We start from the raw sequence: 17,761 nt of genomic DNA, 5'->3' as shown, positions 1-17,761 counted from the left end.
CTGGGCTGGGCACTGGATTATCCCAGGCTTCATCCTGCTGTCACTCCTGGCTTCAGGCCTTAGTTTAACTTGCCTCTGAGAGATGCCACCCAGCTGAACACTGGGTAGTGCCTGGACCCAGACTCCCCCTGTGGGAGGTGCCTGAAGGGATTCATGGGCTTCTCTTCTCTTTGTCTGTCCCCCATAGCTGTTCAATACAGGCCAGTATCAGAGACTGTCCTCACGGAGTGAGGGATGGGGCAGTTAGTTAAGCCTTTGGCTTCTCTCAACAAACTCTTCCAGTTCCAGTACACAAGAGCAGACCATCTTCCCAGTCTGGTTCGCACAGAGAGAAGGATCCCTCCCCAACTCCTGCTAGTCATAGAATCTGCCGAGACACAGTTTAAAGGTCTCCTCTCTTCCCTGACCACCAGCAGGGCAACAGCAGAGCCTTGGGGCTCCTCCGGCACAGAGTAACTGTCCCAACTGCACCCCAGTGCATCGCTGTTTCCAGGAGTGACTTTTGCAGGCCTGAGTCTGGCCTAAGCTCAGGGTTCACATAGCCAGGGTGAGGCTAAGTCAATGCTGATGGTTCTGTGCTTCCTTCTCTGCCAGGACACAGTCTGTTCATGGTGGGCTGGGGGTGGACACTGGGGGGGCTCCCATGTCAACCGTGAAGGCATAATAGGATTGTGTAGCCAAGGGAATGAGGGCTGGCCTGCAATTACCACCTTTGAGGGGGAGTCATTTTCAGTCATCAGCTCAGGGCCAAACAATGCTCCAGCCAAGCCAGAATCTCCAGTCAAGTCCCACTGCCTGACAGGAGAAGTTGTTGATGGCACGTCCCACTCCAGCGCCCAGGCTTGGGACTGTTCATTGTCCTTTATAGGTTCCCTCAAACCCTCTGTTCCCTGCCCTGTGCCTGCAGGATGAAAACATAGCCAGTAGATTCTGGTTTGATGAGGGGATGAGAAACAATGAAAATGCTCAGTACACAGTGGATCAAGCAACCATTGGACAAAAGGATCCTCAGTCCATGCTGGAAAGTTTCTGAGAAGTGTTCCCTTTACTCAGAGGATAAGAGATCACTTCTGGCCTGGTCAATCAGAAAGGGCTGCCTAGAGAAGAGGGGATTTGGGTTGGTTTTTGAAAGATGAAAAGGATTAGGAGGTGGGTAGATATGTCATGAGCAGCAGAGTACACTGTAGGTGCTGGAAGCAGAAATGGAGAGCTCAGTAAGTATTTGAGGAGTGGTGGTATAAGACAGGAAAGAGACTGCTCAGGACTGGAATGGCCTCAGGGGCCAAGCTATGGGGACCCAGGAGAGAGGAGGGTTTCTTCAGGGCTCATGGGGATGTGTCTGAAGGTAGGACAAGGAGCTGGAAGTAAGAGCATCAATATCAGTGGGGCCTGGCGGTGGCGCTAAAGGTAAGGTGCCTGCCTTGCCTGTGCTAGCCTTGGACAGACTGCGGTTCGATCCCCCGGTGTCCCATATGGTCCCCCAAGCCAGGAGCAACTTCTGAGCACATAGCCTGAGCGTTACCGGGTGTGGCCCAAAAACCCAAAAAAAAAAAAGAGCATCAATATCAGAGGACCAGTAAAGTGATTTTCCTGTTAAAGCCAAAGCCAGGGGTCAACCTATGAGCTCAATAGGTGGATTGGAAGAAAGTTCTATCACATTCCTGCTGTGGGCTGCAGGCATCTAGGAAGAGATGATGTCACTGGCCACTGCCCTTCTAGGGGAGTGGAGAAAGTAAGACCCCCGCTCCTGTCTTTTTGCAGAAAACACCTATCTGTACAAAGCCTGTGTTTGGGTCGGATTGGGAAGGGGTGTGGGTGCTAATAAAAAGAGGTTCCAGAGGGGCAGCTGTCAGGGCTCACAGCCCATTTAGGAGGAAGAGAATAACAAGGGGGTATGGGACACTTTTGCCTGGGAAGAACTCATGGTGTGAGGAGCCAGGGTTCCTGTATGGAGGGACAGACACAGAGCAAATACATGTATGGCTGTGAAATCATGTGGTCAGGCCCTGGTCTGTGACAGGACAGACACACGTGTTCCTCAGCTACTCCCACATTCATCAGCCCTACTGTTTGAGACAAGTGATATTAGAAATATCCAGATGGAGGGGCCGGAGAGATAGCATGGAGGTAAGGCATTTGCAGGAGGTCATTGGTTCGAATCCTGGCATCCCATATGGTCCCCCGTGCTTGCCAGGAGCAATTTCTGAGCCTGGAGCCAGGAATAACCCCTGAGCACTGCTGGGTGTGACCCAAAAACCACAAAAAAAAAAAAAAAAAAAAGAAAAAAAAAAAAAAGAAATATCCAGATGGAGAGTTAGGACAGCAGGGAGGGTGCTTGCTGTGCACGCTGCATGTAGCTAACTTAAGTTTGATCCCCAAGGACTTGGGCACAGTGGCACTGATTTAGTCCCTTCCCCTCACGTCTGCAACTCCCACCCTCTAGTCTTGTAGCATCTCCTCAAATCACTTCAGCCCTGATTGTTCCTCTCACTTGAATATTACTACCCAATCTGACATGTTGGACCTGGACACACCTGGACCTGGACATGTTGGACCTGGATGGCAATTGGACCTGGACACACCCCTATGACGCCGGGTATAAAAAGAAAAACTGTAAAAGAAAACTATAAAAGAAAAAAAACTATAAAAAAGAAAAACTATAAAAAAAAGTTGGAGGTGGGGGGCCCAGGGTAGAGACTGGAGCAGCATCTGCTGGTCCACAGGGGGTGAGGGAGGAGTGGGGCAGAGATAAAGCATAGGTGATAGTGCCTGCTCTGTATCTACCCTTCATATTCTATTCTCTCTTGAACCCGGATCTACAGGTCTCCCCTGTCCACCTCTGGCCAGTGAATTTCTATCTATCCCTCTCTCTCAGAAAAATCATGGCAGCAGAAGACTTCAGACTTCAGGTGGAAATAAAAGGATATTTGGTTTCTACCCTCTCTCACCTCTCTCTCCCCTGGGCGGTTGGTGGCAGTCCTAGGTGGATCGCTACACTGAAACATTTCCACTTGTTCTTTCAAGAGCTATATAGATGTCTTTTCTTCCAGCGCATGTGGGGCTGAGGGCCTGCTCTGTAAGATGATACCAAGCAATCAACCCCAAACAAAGATGTTCTCCCAACACTCTCTTTCCCTAAACCTCTTTTTTTGGTTTGTAAGGCCCATCTGGATTACTCAACCTTCCCCCTCTTGGTATTAGGAATTGGTTTGAATAAAGAAGGGGCAGTTCTGCTTTGGGACTGAGGCAGAGAGCGCATGAGGCAAAAGGCCACAGATGCCAATTTAGCCATTCTTTCCTCACTGCTGGGTATATTATTTCTTCACTGCTACCCTGTTTCTTGAGACCCGACTGTATGGGGTTTAAAAATAGGTACGTGGAGTGATCTTACAACTTGGGGATTTTTATTTTACAGGACTCTACTTTCCCTGCAGGGCACACACATGTCTGGTAGGAAGTGCTTGAGAAGACTAAGTTGTGTGTGTGTATGGGGTGCGGTGGTATCGGGAATCAGAGGTCTGTAACTGCTTTCCTAGTTGCAGCTATATTTCATCCCTCCGCAGGGCTCCCTGACCCTGAGCCCCAAAACTCAGTGTCTGGCACATGGCAAAGCAGAGATTACTGAAGAGGGGTGGCTCCCAGCTTTCCTGCCCTCTCCTCCCACTGCTCAGCCCTCACGTCTGCACTCAGTGCCATCTTGCTCCTTGTTGCCTGGGTAGTTGGAAGCTAAAGCTGGGGGGTTCCCTGGAGGGTGACAGAGAGATGTAGGTGGTGGTGGTGGTGGTGGTGGTGGTGGTGGTGGTGGTGGTGGTGGTGGTGGTGTGTGTGTGTGTGTGTGGTGGGGGACAGGGATTCTCAAGTGCAGGGTTAAAAGACTGATTGTGATCCCTGATACCAGGAATTTCCACAGTGGAATCCCTGAGGAAAGTCTCCTGGGTCAGCTGAGATGTTCTTGGGGGAAGGACCTGGCTCTATCACTGTGATTTCAGGCTGTTGGCACCAGAACAGCTGGGAACAGGTAGGGAGCTTTTGGGACCCATGTGGAGGGGCCATATGCTTCTCTGCAGACAGAGCTGGTCTCTGAGTGGCCTTCAGCCTCTGCCTCTCCTTCCTGGCCTTTTTTTTTTTTTTTATCAATGGTTTGGCCAAGGCCTCGGCCAACAAACATGTGGATCTGATTTGTGGCGGACAGGAAACTGGAGCAACAGCTAATGTGCAGGATGAGGGAGTTGGGATGAAGCAGAACCCAAGAGACTGGGCCCAAGGGCCAACTCGGACACGATGAGTCCCGCATGGACACGTGCGTGGCTGCGGGGTACATGGGGAGTGCCCAGTGGCAGCGTGAGTGCACATGCTCCTTGGGCGCCGAGGGTGGAGCTGCGGTGGCTGCACGTGGGACAGGGACTTGGGGGTTTGTTAGCTGCCAGTTTAATGAGTCATCTGGGCCATGGAGCAGCCAAAGTGCTTGGGAGCCCTATTCTTGAAAGGTCAGGAGACTGGGCAGCTCATGGAGGCAGCCATGGACCTGTGCAACTGGGAAGGGGGTTGTGCCTTAGCCAAGGCAGAGATGCAGAATGGGGGAAGACATAGGAACCAGAGCGCAGGTCAGGACCCTGGGAACTTCCAGCCATCAGCTGCCCAGCCTGGAAGGACTCAAAGTTCTAAGGTCCTGGAGGCGTGGGAGCAGCTGGCAAAGGCAACCTCGTTAATGAGTGGGGTTCGGATCCTGGATCCTCCCATGACCGCACCATGGTCACCATACCCTGGCACAAGGAGGTTGGCACAGCTGGGTCCTAGGCTGCAGGAGAGCAGATGAGGAAAGAGGTATGTGGGGGATGTGGGGGCACACGGGACTGCCTTAACCCTGCCAACCTGACAGTCAGTGCTGTATTGGTGTCACCTTATGGTCCCCAGATGGAAGGGCCACACCTCTGCCCACAAGCCAATTCCACTCAGACCCAAGGTGGATGCTGGAGAGTTCACTGGTGCCAGCACCCCTTTCCAGTCACTGGATATCCTCCATAACTTGGGGGCTTCTCATAAGCAGGAAACTCAGAGTTCACTACAAGCCGTTCTTACCAGAAAGTCCTTTCTGGAGTCAGAATGAAATCATCCTGAGAGATACACCCCAGGAGATACTCCCCATGAGTCCAGCTCTGCCGCCCAGCTACACTGACCATTGCATGGCCTCTGCTCATATCAGCAACAGAAAGGGCAGTACGGGGGAGGAACTGGCCCAGGGCCCTTGAACTCTGTGTCAGTGCTCCACTAGGACTGACCTTTGGCAGTGTGAAGGGCTCAGGAAGCAGTCACAGACTTCTCTTTTGATTTTTGGGTCACACCCGGCAGCACTCGGGTTACTCCTGGCACTGTGCTCAGAAATCGCTCCTGGCAGACTTGGGGACCATATGGGATGCCGGGATTCGAACCATCATCTGTCCTGGATAGGCTGTGTGCAAGGCAAACATGCTACCACTGTGCTATCTCTCCGGCCCCTGTCACAGATTTCTGATTCCCGAAGCCCCTCTCTACCTACCCCAGCCTTCACAAGCACTTCCTGTTAGACATACGTGCTCCAAAGGGCAGGCAGAGCCCGTCTCTCAGCTCCACATGAGCTGGACTCCAGTACTTTCCTTCCTTGCCCACCAGGCCAGCGCTGTTAGGGTACAGACTGAGGGAGGGTCCTACAGGCTGATGGGTTCTCAGACCAGAATAGCTCCCAAGAAGTCTGTCACCGCCTAGTGCAGGGTCCCCACAGCATATGAACATGGGTCTCCTGACCCATCTGTCCCCAGGATACCTGGAGTGCATCCCCTAAGCCTGTACCTGCCTGCCTGTGCTTCCTGCAGGCTGCATGTGATTTCCCCAGCACAGTGCTTCTCCATGTCCTTTCAACACCTTCCCAGTCTCCATCATACCTACTGCTCGCTCCCCAGGGATTCCTGGCTTGTGGCACTGTGGGGTCCTGAACATGAATGAGGCAGGCTTGTGGGTCTCAGGGGAGCTCTCCTGTGGGCAGAGAGATTTATAGCTTGATTTCCTGAAACCCTGAGAGGGTTGAGGGCAGGCTTCCTGAGAAGGTGACTCCTCGGGGGGAGTGGGGGTTCAGGCAGATACAGAGATTCATGGAGTCTCTCATTGTAGAGAGGATCAGGTCTTGAAGGATGAGACCAGGAAGATGTTCAGTCACTAGGCTGAGGGTGTGAGCCCATCCGCAATCCACAGCTGGACCCCATTTCCCCTTTATATAAGTAAAGTGCTCAGCTGGGCACAAGGACAGGTCCCTGGCCCCCACAAGCTCACAGCGGGGCTGATAGCCCAATAAAAGAGTCAGACTTTGCTCCTTTGGGTGTCCCCATCTATCCCTAGGGCAGCTGCCCAGCACCCAGCTCTCCAGCCAGATCTGAAGGCTGCACACCCAGGACCATCTTCAGGAAGTTAGAACATGGGTGTCAGGAAGCTTTCTGTCACAGTAGAGCTCAGGAAGTGGGAGAGTAGGGTTGGGTTTCCTGGACCAAATATGATTCCCTGATTCAGAGAAAAATCAGTTTAGAATTCTTAGAAGAAAATGAAAATGAAAACAATGCAGACACCGGAACACACACACACACACACACACACACACACACACACACACACACACACACACACTTGGATTTCTCTGCTATGATGTGGCACTTCCAAGACACTGCCATGTTCTGCACAGGGAGTCACAAATATGTAGCCAAATGACGCCCATTAGAGGAGTTGAAGCAAGAGGGGAGAAGGAGGGTTTGGCAAAAAAAAAAAAAAAAAAGCAAGTGGAGGATTGGAGGCTCTCTCTGGGTCCAGATGCTGTTCTGACCTCCCCTGGTTCCTCATGTGGCTCTTGTCTGGGAATGTGGAAGAACAAGACTGAACATGTCCCCAGATTAACGCTGCCTCCAGCCTCTGTGGGGTCGGGGCTAACCAGACACTCGCAGCTTCTGTGCCATTGCCAAGCCAGGGAAGAGTGAGCTGAGCTTGTCCGAGGTGTCAGTGTTTGTGGGCAGAACAGCAAGTCCCTGGCAGCCGTGTTCTTATAAGACTTGCTCAAGTAGTCCTGTGAGAAGGGACACATTGTCCCAGGGAAGGGAAAGCCCTGTGTCACCTGGACCTTAAGATAGATCTCTTGGTCATGGAAATAAGAGGTTCAGGGGACCTGGGAGAGAAAAGAGACGAAGCTCCTCAACTCTTGCTCCTATGCTGGAAGAAGTGAAGGACTATGCTGGGTTATGACTGCTGGCACCAAAGCCAAACTGGAGGTAAAAGGGACTCAGAGCTCAAAAATGGGGTAGCTCATGGTACAATTGAGGCTGCTTTGAGGTCACATTGGTGTTTGGTGTGACCCTGGAGGTCTGAGCCAGTACAAGGGACCAGAGCAGACTATGTTTCACAGTGACACCATGTGGAAGGAAGCAGTCTTACACTAGCCCTTAGTGTATATCTAATGCTACCCTTCCCCCAATTTATTAATTCCTCCCCCCTCCCACCCCTGCACTCTCTCTCTCTCCCCCAAGTCTATCTAGTTGGCCAGAAGCTTCCATGGGATGACATTAACTTCCTTTAGCCAGTGTGAGGCAGTTCTCAAGAGAAATTAGATTTTCTGCTTGTCCAGAGAAGTAGGACAATAAGGCCCTATGCAGCCTGCTCAGTTCTCAAGACAGCACATAAAGCAGAGCCCAAGTAAATATTGCCCCCAGAAATCCCTTAAATTGCTCATAAAGTCCGGGATGTAGAGTGTTGAGTAAGTTCATTTCAGGCAGTGTTCCTCCTAGTTTGGTAAGAGCTGCTTTTTCTTTAGATGAACACCAGCTAAAGAAGTCAACCTAGAGACCATGCTCTGAAAACAGCTGGCATAAAAGCTGCCTCTCCCTTTCCTGTTCCCTTCCCTTGAGGAATAGAGATTTGGTGAATGGTGTGATGGTATTCCTGGAAGAGGCTAGCTCGAGGGCACTGAGAGAAGGAGCCTCCTGCCTCTTTACTTTCTCTTGTTCTAGTAGATGCAGTCTAAAGTACAATGTGAACAAATGTCTGATGGGGCTCTACTGAAAACTGCAAGTCTGCTCATACAAGTTAAGAGTTCAGTTGCCTGCCAGCAAGTACATTTAACCAGTGGGTCCTTAAATGGTAAGTCTACAGAGAGAAATGCTCTGGCATCCTGAGTTTCTGCCACTCACCTCAACTCCCATAGCTGCCCCCCCCCCTTTTTTTTTTTTTGCTATGAACAATTACACTGGCATTTGGTTTACATGGTGGACTGTCACCAGCCCAACTTTCTAAAGATAAAGGCTGAGGACCAGTCAGCTAAAGACCATCCCCTGAGTCTGGTGAGTTTACCATGGACAATGGCATGAACTCTCCTGCTGAGCCATCTCCCTGGTCCTTTATCTAACAAACTTCCTCCCCCAGTATCCACCAATGGGCTCTGGCTTGGTAAGCCTGAGAGGGCTGACATCTCAAACTACCCATGTAGCTTTGGTGATTTTGCCCTATGGGAGTGTCATCTCCCCATACCCCCACTGGCATGGCTGCTTCTGGAGAACAGAGATGTCAAGTCTTGGGCTGTCCAGGAACTCAAGGTGAACAGGTGATGGATGGGTAAATGGATGGATAAATGAATGGGTGGATGGATGGTGGATAGATGGATAAATGGGTGGTTTGATGAATGGGTAAATGGATGGTGGTTGGATGGATGAGTGGAGGATGGGTAGATAGACGGATGGTTTAATGGATTGATAAGTAGGTGGATAGCTGATGATGGGTGACTAGGTTGGTGAATAACAATAGGTGGTTAGGTAGGTGAATGGATAAATGGTTTGTGGGTGAGAGGGCAGATGAATAGGTAGGTGGGTGGAGGGGGGATGGATACTGGTTGGGTGGCTTGGTAGATTATAGAACAATATGCAGATAAAGGAAGAAGGGTTGGGGATGGAAGGTTTGGGGTTCATAAATGTGTCCTCCCCCATCATGATGGTGTGATTCTCCCACAGTAGGAAAATCTGAAGCTGCTTCCATTTCTCAATGACACGGTTGCTCTGCACTAGCCCAAACAGTATAATAAACACATGAAATGAAACACACACTGGCTTTCCTCAAGTTAATACCACATTCCATTCCCAGCCAAGAGAATGTGCCGCCTTGGCTAGTAGAAGGGGCAGGCCTGAGATCCTGGATCAGGAACTGTGGAGGCCCTTCATCCTAGGTCCTAGGGGCTGCAGAGTGGCCTCTAGAAGAACCATATGAGCATAAGTGGGTGCAGGAGAGCTAGGACGGATGCAGGTCTCAACTTCCTGCCCTGGATTTGGCTGACATTAAGTGGACAAGGTCAGGATGGGCATCATTTGTCTGTCTGATTGTAGGTTGACATACAGGCCTTTCTACCTTCTAGAAGTTTGTACTCTGAGAAGGGGGAACCATGAGAAAGGCAGCAATAAGGGATGGTAGACTTGTCCAGCAAGACCTGCCTGGCTTTCCTCATTGACGTACTGCCTCAGTTGATGTGTCATTGGCTCATTTCCCCTCCATCTCCCCACATCCTGGAACACATTGTACAGAACCTCATTCATTTCCTTCACAGAGCCCAAGGCCAAGCTAGGAAGAATCAGTACAATGCAGAATCCACAAGAAATGGAGAAGGGCTGAGTCTGCCAGGCACATGGCCAGGTTTAAAGTGGCACCTCATAAGGGGACCATCTGCCTTTCTTGAGTGTAAGGTCCAAGGAGGATTTGTAAATCAGCACCTAAGTGCAAACCACAGTTTGTTTGGGTGCTGTGCATTGAAAGTGGAGACTTAGTGAAGACAGTAAATGGGGAAGCCTTGGGGCTTTTTAAAGGGTGGCAAGGAAGTTGAGATTGAAAAGAGAGGGGTAGGAGAAGCAAAGTTGGTGATCCACGTGTTAGGAGGCTGGGGTGGGGAATGAGGCGTGTCACAGGTTGGGGTGCAGACAGGGTTGTGAGTTGATTCTACCTGGAAGGCTCTTAAGTCCATGAATGGTCAGGTCCAATCTCCATATCATCCATGTTGGCCATTGGGAATGAGGAGGGGCACAAGTCAAGGCAGGGAATCTGGAGATAGGCAGATTTCTTTGGAGCCTGGATTTTTGGGAGAATACTGGGTTCATATTAGGGCCTAGGATCACCTACAATGACTGATGAACTGGCAAGAGGAAGGGCTGAAGTAGAGAGATCTAAAGAACTGGGTAGGTGGGGCTGGAGTGTGCCAGTGGTCAGAAAACACAAAGAACCCCGTCAGCTGGTAAAAATCTCAGAATCCTGTGGTTTATTTGGGAGCTTAGAAATGATCCATGTCAGATAGAGAAAGAAAGTGGGAAGCTCGGAGGCAAAGTCTGGAGGAGTATGGAGGGCTGTATTTGGGAGTGCTAGAACTCCAAGGAAGAATTCAAGGCAAGTCTAGTTCAGCCCTTATGAAAAAAAATATGAGATTCCTCAAAAAACTGGAAATTGAGCTCCCATATGATACAGCTGTATCACTCCTAGGGATGTATCCTAGGAATACAAAAACACAATAAAAATGCCTTCTAACACCTATATTCATCACAATACTTTTTACATTATCCAGAATCTGAAAACAATCCAGATGCCCTTCAACAGATAAATGGCTCAAGAAACCGTGGTACATATACACAATGGAATATTATGCAGCTGTCAGGAGAGATGAAGTCATGAAATTTTCCTATACATGGATGTACATGAAATCTATTATGCTGAGTGAAATAAGTCAGAGGAGAGAGATAAACACAGAATAGTCTCACTCTTCTATGGGTTTTAAGAAAAATTAAAAAATTATTGTAATAAAGCCCAGAGACAATAGAAATGAGCTGGAAGGACTGGCTCAAAGATATGAAGCTCACCACAAAGAGTGGTGAGTACAGTTAGAGAAATAACTACACTAACAACTATCATGACAATGTTAATGAGTGAGAGAAGTAGAATGTCTCTCTTTAATACAGGAAGAGTTGGAGAGGAGGGAGATATGGGTCATTGGTGGTGGGAATGTTGCACTGGTCTTTTTATGACTGAAACCCAACTACAATCATGTTTGTAATCATGGTGCTTAAATAAAAATATTATTTAAAATATTCAAGGCAAGAGGTTGGATGAAAAAGGACCCAAGGAAACCCCATGGTCAGAGACTGAAGTTGTCCAGATGAAAAAGTGAACTAGTCACTGAGCAAGAACCAAAGGAGCCTCTGCGTTCACAGCATGGCCTAGGGGTGAGGGACAAAAGTCATTGTTCAGGAAAGACTCAGGGGAGCCTTGAAGAAAAAACAACAGAGGGTGCTGAGAGTCAGGAAGGTTCTGGAAGAAAGTGACCTGTCAGTAGAGCCTTGAAGACCAGGTTTGGGAGGGCCACATGATGCCTGAAAGCTCATCATGTGACTAAGCCACTTTGTCCACATGGGAAGCACAGTGACTAGTCTCTGGGGGAGCAGTGTTCCCCTCAGCAGTAGGGACCCAGGAGGTGATGTTCCATCTTGTAGGCCAGCTCACTTCCACCCACAGTCCCTGTCCATGCCCCTCCTTGCAGAGTCCTGGGAAAAGAGCCCTAGCACCCACAATCAGACATAGCCAAGAGCAGCCACTGGTATCTGAGACCCAAGGTGAGAGCAAGACAGTGGCAAACTCTTCAACCATCCCTCAGAGGTTCACAGCCTGATTTCTCCACTTGATTGGAAACTTCATCTCCCCCATGCTTCCCTCACACCCTATTGTAAGAACCCTCAGTGCACAAGTATAGCCTCATACAGTTTTCTCAACCCTGGAGTGAATGCAATGACTTCCACTGAACAGATGAGGAAACTGAGGCACAGAGAACCTCAAAACTTGACCAAGGTGGACATCCAGTACAGATCAGCCTATCAACTCACACAGATTCCAAAGTCAACTTCTCCCCAAGCCTTGCTATCTTTACCTGCTAAATCTCTTCCTCCTGGAAGCAGCCCCCAAATTTCTGGGTCTGGTCTATCATTGAGTCAGGCACATTATAGAACCCAAATCATTTGTTTGGACCATGCAAGCCCACTTGATGGGACTAGAATACTTTGGGTCGAAGCTCACTGCCCAAGGAAGCTCCACTTCGACTCCTGCAGTTGTCACAAGGTCCCTCCCCTCAGCAGGAACACCCCCAGACCTCCCAGCCAGCCACCTGCCCCTCACCTGGAGACCACCAGGGGCAGGATAAGCATCTTCAGCATCCTCATCAAGAGCTCTCCAGGGAACTGGAAGTAACTAATCTCCTGAAAACACAACAAGAGCTGGGGTTACAGTGGGTGGCGCTAGCTTCTCAGCACCCTCTCATGCACTCTCTTGGGCTACTCAGGGGCACAGAGTCCACAGAACAAGTCCTAGCTTTGGAGGCCCAAGTTTCAATACTGGCATAGTCTCTTCTGCCTCTGTTCAACAAGATGTGTAGCCTCGTGCAGTGAATAATAATAACCTCTCCCCAGCCAGGCTCTGAGCACCCTCCTGCCTCTTGGTAACATCTATGGATGGCAGATTGTCAGCAGCACAAGGGTAGGGGCATGTCCCTCTGGGTTGTGCTAGGCACCCCATTATGTGCCCCAAATAGAACTAGACAGGCTCCCTAACTTGTGCGAACAAGCTCCCAGTCTCATTTAGGGAGAGATTGATCATAAATATACCAGGCATTCTTCTAAGCCAGTTCTGTATTGGGGGCATTCTCTTAGGACTCTCTTCCCTCCCCTGCTTCCCTGGGGGTTCACTTTCCTTGGGGAGGTTTGCTTTTTTGGAGAAATGGAACACATCCTGCAGGAGCTCAATGGCCATTCCTGGCTCTGTGCTCAGCAGTCATTCCTGTTGGTACTGGGGGACCACACGTAGTATGTGAGTGGTCCAGCAATGCTCAGGTATTACTCCTGGCTCTGCACCATATAGAGTGCCATAAGGATCATATGAAATGCCTGGGATTGAACTCGAATCAACTGTGTACAAGGCACAGGTCCTATTCGCTTGGCTCAGTGGGAAAAAAAATCCTTTCTGTAAAGATGAGCCTATTGCAGAATTCTCCAATCTGGAAATCTCATAGGTATCAGCTCCAGTTTAACCTAGCATGGCAGGATTAGGAGCCAAATCCTCACCCAATCAGCGATGGCCAGAGTGTAGAGTCAAGTGACTGGAACCTGGATTCTAGACTCAAACAGCTAACCCCCAAACTCAGTTGTTTAAATTTCACATAAACAGCCACATTTTATCTGGAATTCACATTTAACCAAGTTTGCTGTTTAAAAATGTGTAAATGAAATATCATTAAATGTTGCTATTTCTGGCAACTCTTGGTGGAGGTACTTTGCCCAGTGGTTAAGACTGTGGGTGAGGTGACATTGTCCAACTTAAATTTTTATATTTGCAACTTTTTTTAAGCCAAAGCCAAATCTAACACTTGGTTAATGTTTCATGCTTTGAAAAGTGCCCAAATCATAGCATTGCAGTTCTAAAATTTCTTTTATAAAAATTGGAAGGGTAGGAGTTGAGCCACACCAGTGGTGCTCAGGGGTTATTCCTGGCTCCCCTCTCGCCTGAGTCAATCTTGTGAAAGGCAAGAAACCTACTGTACTATCTCTCCACGAAGGAAGGAAGGAAGGAAGGAAGGAAGGAAGGAAGGAAGGATGGAAGGAAGGAAGGAAGGAAGGAAGGAAGGAAGGAAGGAAGGAAGGAAGGAAGGAAAGGAGGAAGGAAGGAAGGAAGGAAGGGAGGAAGGAAGGAAGGAAGGAAGGAGGAAGGAAAGGAGGAAGGAAGGAAGGAAGGAAGGGAGGAAGGAAGGAGGGAAGGAAGGAGGAAGGAGGAAGGAAGGAAGGAAGGAAGGAAGGGAGGAAGGGAGGAAGAAAGGAAAGGAGGAAGGGAGGAAGGAAGGGAGGAAGGGAGGAAGGAAGGTACAACCAGCTGATTCATTTCATAGATGGGGGAAACTGAACCAGGAGAAGGAGGTGATAAGCTTGCAGATATCAGAACTGGTCAGGAGTGAAAACTACTGCATTTTCAGTGCTCCAAAAGAACTACTTTGGAAATGGCTTTCCAAAAGTCTGTGTCTTCTTTTTTTTTTTTTTTCTTTTTTGTTTGATTGGGGGCTACATCTGGCAATGCCCAAGGGTAACTCCTATCTCTGCACTCATGGGGTCACTCACTCAGGAGGACCATATTGGATGTAATTCCAGGTTGGGCACATGCAAAGCAAGCATCCTGCCTGATATACTGTTGCTCCACTCTGTGCCTCCAGTTTCTGGTGACTTGGCTTTCTGTTCACAGGTCAATAAGTGGCTCTATACCACTGTGTAGCTCAGTGTGACTCTCAGCTGGATTGGCACTGTGAGTAGGTGAGATGGTGCTGGAATTGCCTTTGGAACAGAATATAGAAACCTTTCCTTGGAGACCTCAGCCAGCCAGGGGAGTCTTTTCCCAGCTTTGGGCGATGCATGGGTTGAGCTGAGCTCACCAGAATCTTACAGAAAAAAATGCCCCCAGAGGGCAGGTGTTCCCTGATTTATTTGAACCACTTGCCTCTTCACCTCCTATCCCCCAACACACTCAGGTGGAGCAATCTGACCTTAAATCTGCTCTAGTTCCCCAGGGCAGGTGGAGAGGTAGAGATGGGTCATGAAGAGTCATTAGCTACATGTGCTGGGAGGGTCTTAAGAGCAGTGGCAAAAACGGTAGGGCATTTGCCTTGCACGCACTGACTTAGGACAGACAGAGGTTTGATCCCCTAGCATCCCATATGATTCCCCAAGCCAGGAGCGATTTCTGAGATCATAGCCAGGAGTAACCCCTGAGCATCCCCGGGTGTGGCCCAAAAATAAACAAACAAACAAACAAAGAATTTAACTTCTTGCTAGCAAAATTGTAGCCACTATCTCTACTTTCAGCTCCATCTTCACCTCCATCCTCAGCAGCATCTTATACTTTCAGAACCAGGGCTTTCTGGAAATTTCCAAGACAAACCGGCTTGGTATTTAGTTTTGCAGACACATAAGATTTTAGCTCTCTGTGTTCTGTTAACAAGGCCATCCTTCTTCCTCCATTTCCCTTCTTGCCTGATGTCCATGGCTTCTTTTTTCCAGAGGTCTTTTCTTATACTCTCTTTGTTCTCAGACATTTAGATCCAGAAAATATTCCTTGACTATAATTTTGGTGACTTTTCAGGAAGTGGCGGAAATGGAGTGATTGTAATTTCATTGATATTTTAATAGAAAATTTCACGATGAACTACATTTTGAAATGAGAAGTTCATTCCCAGGGATAGCATCTTGTGATGTACTAAGTTTTCACTAATAGGGGGCTGATGAGACGGTGTACTAAGTTTTCATAAATAGGGGGCTGATGAGATGGCCCCCCGAGGTCTGCTAGGAGTGAGCCCTGGAGCACAGGAGCCAGTAATCCACACTGAGCATCACTGGGTTTGGCCTCAAGAACCCTTCCCAAAACTGAAAAAAAAAAAAAAATCCCCTCCAAAAAAAACAAAAACAAAAAACAAAACCAAAAACAAAACAAAACACTCACACAAGAAGTTTTCACAAATAGAACAATTTGCATTTACCACTTTGTAACTTGTCTATGACTCAAGAACTAGAAGGGCTCGGTTTGTGAGGGTCAGGCAGAGATCAAACAAATATCTCCTGGATTTCAGAGTAAGATTTGTGAAAGTCTATTCCTGCCAGATAATCATTCTAAAACTCCACATCCTTTCTTCAATTGTTCTGGTAGGTTAATCCCAACTAGAACACATTTGCATTTCCAAACAGATGGGGAAGGCAGTTTTGGCAAAAAAAAAAAAGAGGTATTAGATGTGTTTGGCTTTTAATAAGAGACATTCCAACTTGTTTTTCTAAAGCAATCTTGCAGGAAATATATTTTTGGTTGCTGAGGAGAATTAGAGAGCAGCCTTTTTGGGTCTTTAGGAAGTTAATTTAGCCAAATAAATAGTGGAGGATTTCCTCTGTAACTAACTCTGAGTTAGACTCATAGTCTAGTTCAAGAAAGCCTGGGTGATTCTCAGGAGGCTCAAGTCTGATGGAGGAATTAGACACCTACACACACAGCTGTGAAGCAAGGCAGCCTGCAGCTGGGCCAGTGGAGAGAGGGCTGGGGGTGAGTGGGAGGAAAAAGTTCTGGGTGCTGGCATGACTGGGACAGACAGGTAGGGATGGGAGGGAGACATGAACGAACACTGACTAAGCACCAGTTCTCCGACAGGCATTTGGAAGTCTTTGTTTGCTCCCCATGATTCTAGGTGAGGTGTCCCACCACCCACCCCATTCTAAAATGAAGAAGATAATAGAGGCCCAGAAAGGAAAGATTTTATGTTCTTGTTTTTTTTTTTTTTTTATTTCTGGGACACACCTAGTGGAACTCAGGGCTTACTCATGGCTTTACACTCAGAAGTCACTCCTGGCATGCTTGGTGGACCATCTGGGGTGTGGGGATTGAACCCAGGTCAACCTCATGCAAAGCAGGTGCCCTATCCATTGTACTAGCCCATAGAGAGAAGATTTTGCCTAGGATGATGCAGCCAGAGCTCAAGTTCTTCCACCTGCAGTGTCTGTGATTCTCCCTTTTGGATTCTTCATCCAGAAGCACTACAGGTTGAGGACAATGATCCTCAGCCAGGATCTTCCCACCCAGAGGTCCTGGGCCAGTGGCTTTCCTGTGGGCAGAGATTGTGGTGTTCAGGTTGGCTGACCTGTTGTAGCACCCACTGTTGGGTACAGCTGTTATGGTTCCAGGGCTCACACCTGAAGGATAAGGATTGAACTCATGACCTCTCACCTGAAATGCAGGTGCACAACCATGAAGCCACACCACTGAGTTGGAGGTGTTTCCGTGGGATGCAGAGGTTACATTAGACATGAGTCAGCTCAGGAAGAGGGGTTTTATGAACAGGAAGTCCACTGACAAGCCTGGAAAAGATGCGCTCCTTGACATTCAAAACATGCCATGCTGAGGCTTGTTTGTCTTCAGGATGTCTTCCACCTGCCAAGTTCAGTTGCAGTAAAACTACCAAGTTAATTTAGTGCTGTCCTCCCTTCAATAAAGCTCTTGTTAAACTGGACAGCTGGGAGGGGGGCAGAATAGTAAGAATTCCATACCCTGAGGTCTTCTCTTCAGAAGGTGATCTTTTCCTTCCTTCCTTCCTTCCTTCCTTCCTTCCTTCCTTCCTTCCTTCCTTCCTTCCTTCCTTCCTTCCTTCCTTCCTTCCTTCCTTCCTTCCTTCCTTCCTTCCTTCCTTCCTTCCTTCCTTCCTTCCTTCCTTCTTTCCTTCCTTCCGTTCATATGCTATGCCAAGAATCAAACCAAAGTCAGCCACGTGCAAAGCAAGCACCCTACCCACTATACCATCACTCTATCCCCAAATCTGAGCTTTGAATTAGCCAGAACAATCAATTCCTAAGCCTCTGGGAGGAAGAAAGGACTAAGGGGAAAGAAGTCAGGCCTGGCATCTCTCCCCCTCCCCAGAACCTTAGTGGGAGATGCTTGCCTTTGCCCCCACCAGCCACATCCATTTAGCCACTACCTCCACAGGTTCATCCTTAGGAAATAGTTCTCCATCCTCACCCTCCAATCTCACCCCTGCAGAACTCCTCTTCACTCCTCCCACCCTCAGGCCTCCAGGGGTGTCCCAGGGCTCAAATCTGACCCCACCACTTTCCTGTTCAAAGCTCTTCCTGTGTCCCATGCCCCATGCCCATGCTTGCTGGTGGTTCTGGGG

The 17,761-nt window shown here is 48.7% G+C and overlaps 1 protein-coding gene across 1 annotated transcript in view; it reads right to left on the bottom strand.

Annotated features, from left to right (window-relative positions):
- Positions 1-17,761, bottom strand: part of SLC1A7 (solute carrier family 1 member 7) — a 33,257-nt gene that overhangs the window by 15,127 nt on the left and 369 nt on the right. The window contains exon 2 of the mRNA XM_049774800.1: positions 12,199-12,278. Coding sequence (XP_049630757.1) covers positions 12,199-12,278 — 80 coding nt within the window. The remainder of the gene's footprint in view (positions 1-12,198; positions 12,279-17,761) is intronic.

Source organism: Suncus etruscus, chromosome 6 (genome assembly GCF_024139225.1).
Source record: "Suncus etruscus isolate mSunEtr1 chromosome 6, mSunEtr1.pri.cur, whole genome shotgun sequence".
Taxonomy (NCBI): domain Eukaryota; kingdom Metazoa; phylum Chordata; class Mammalia; order Eulipotyphla; family Soricidae; genus Suncus; species Suncus etruscus.
Note: the sequence above shows the minus strand (reverse complement) of the source record. Positions and strands in the feature narration are given on the sequence as shown.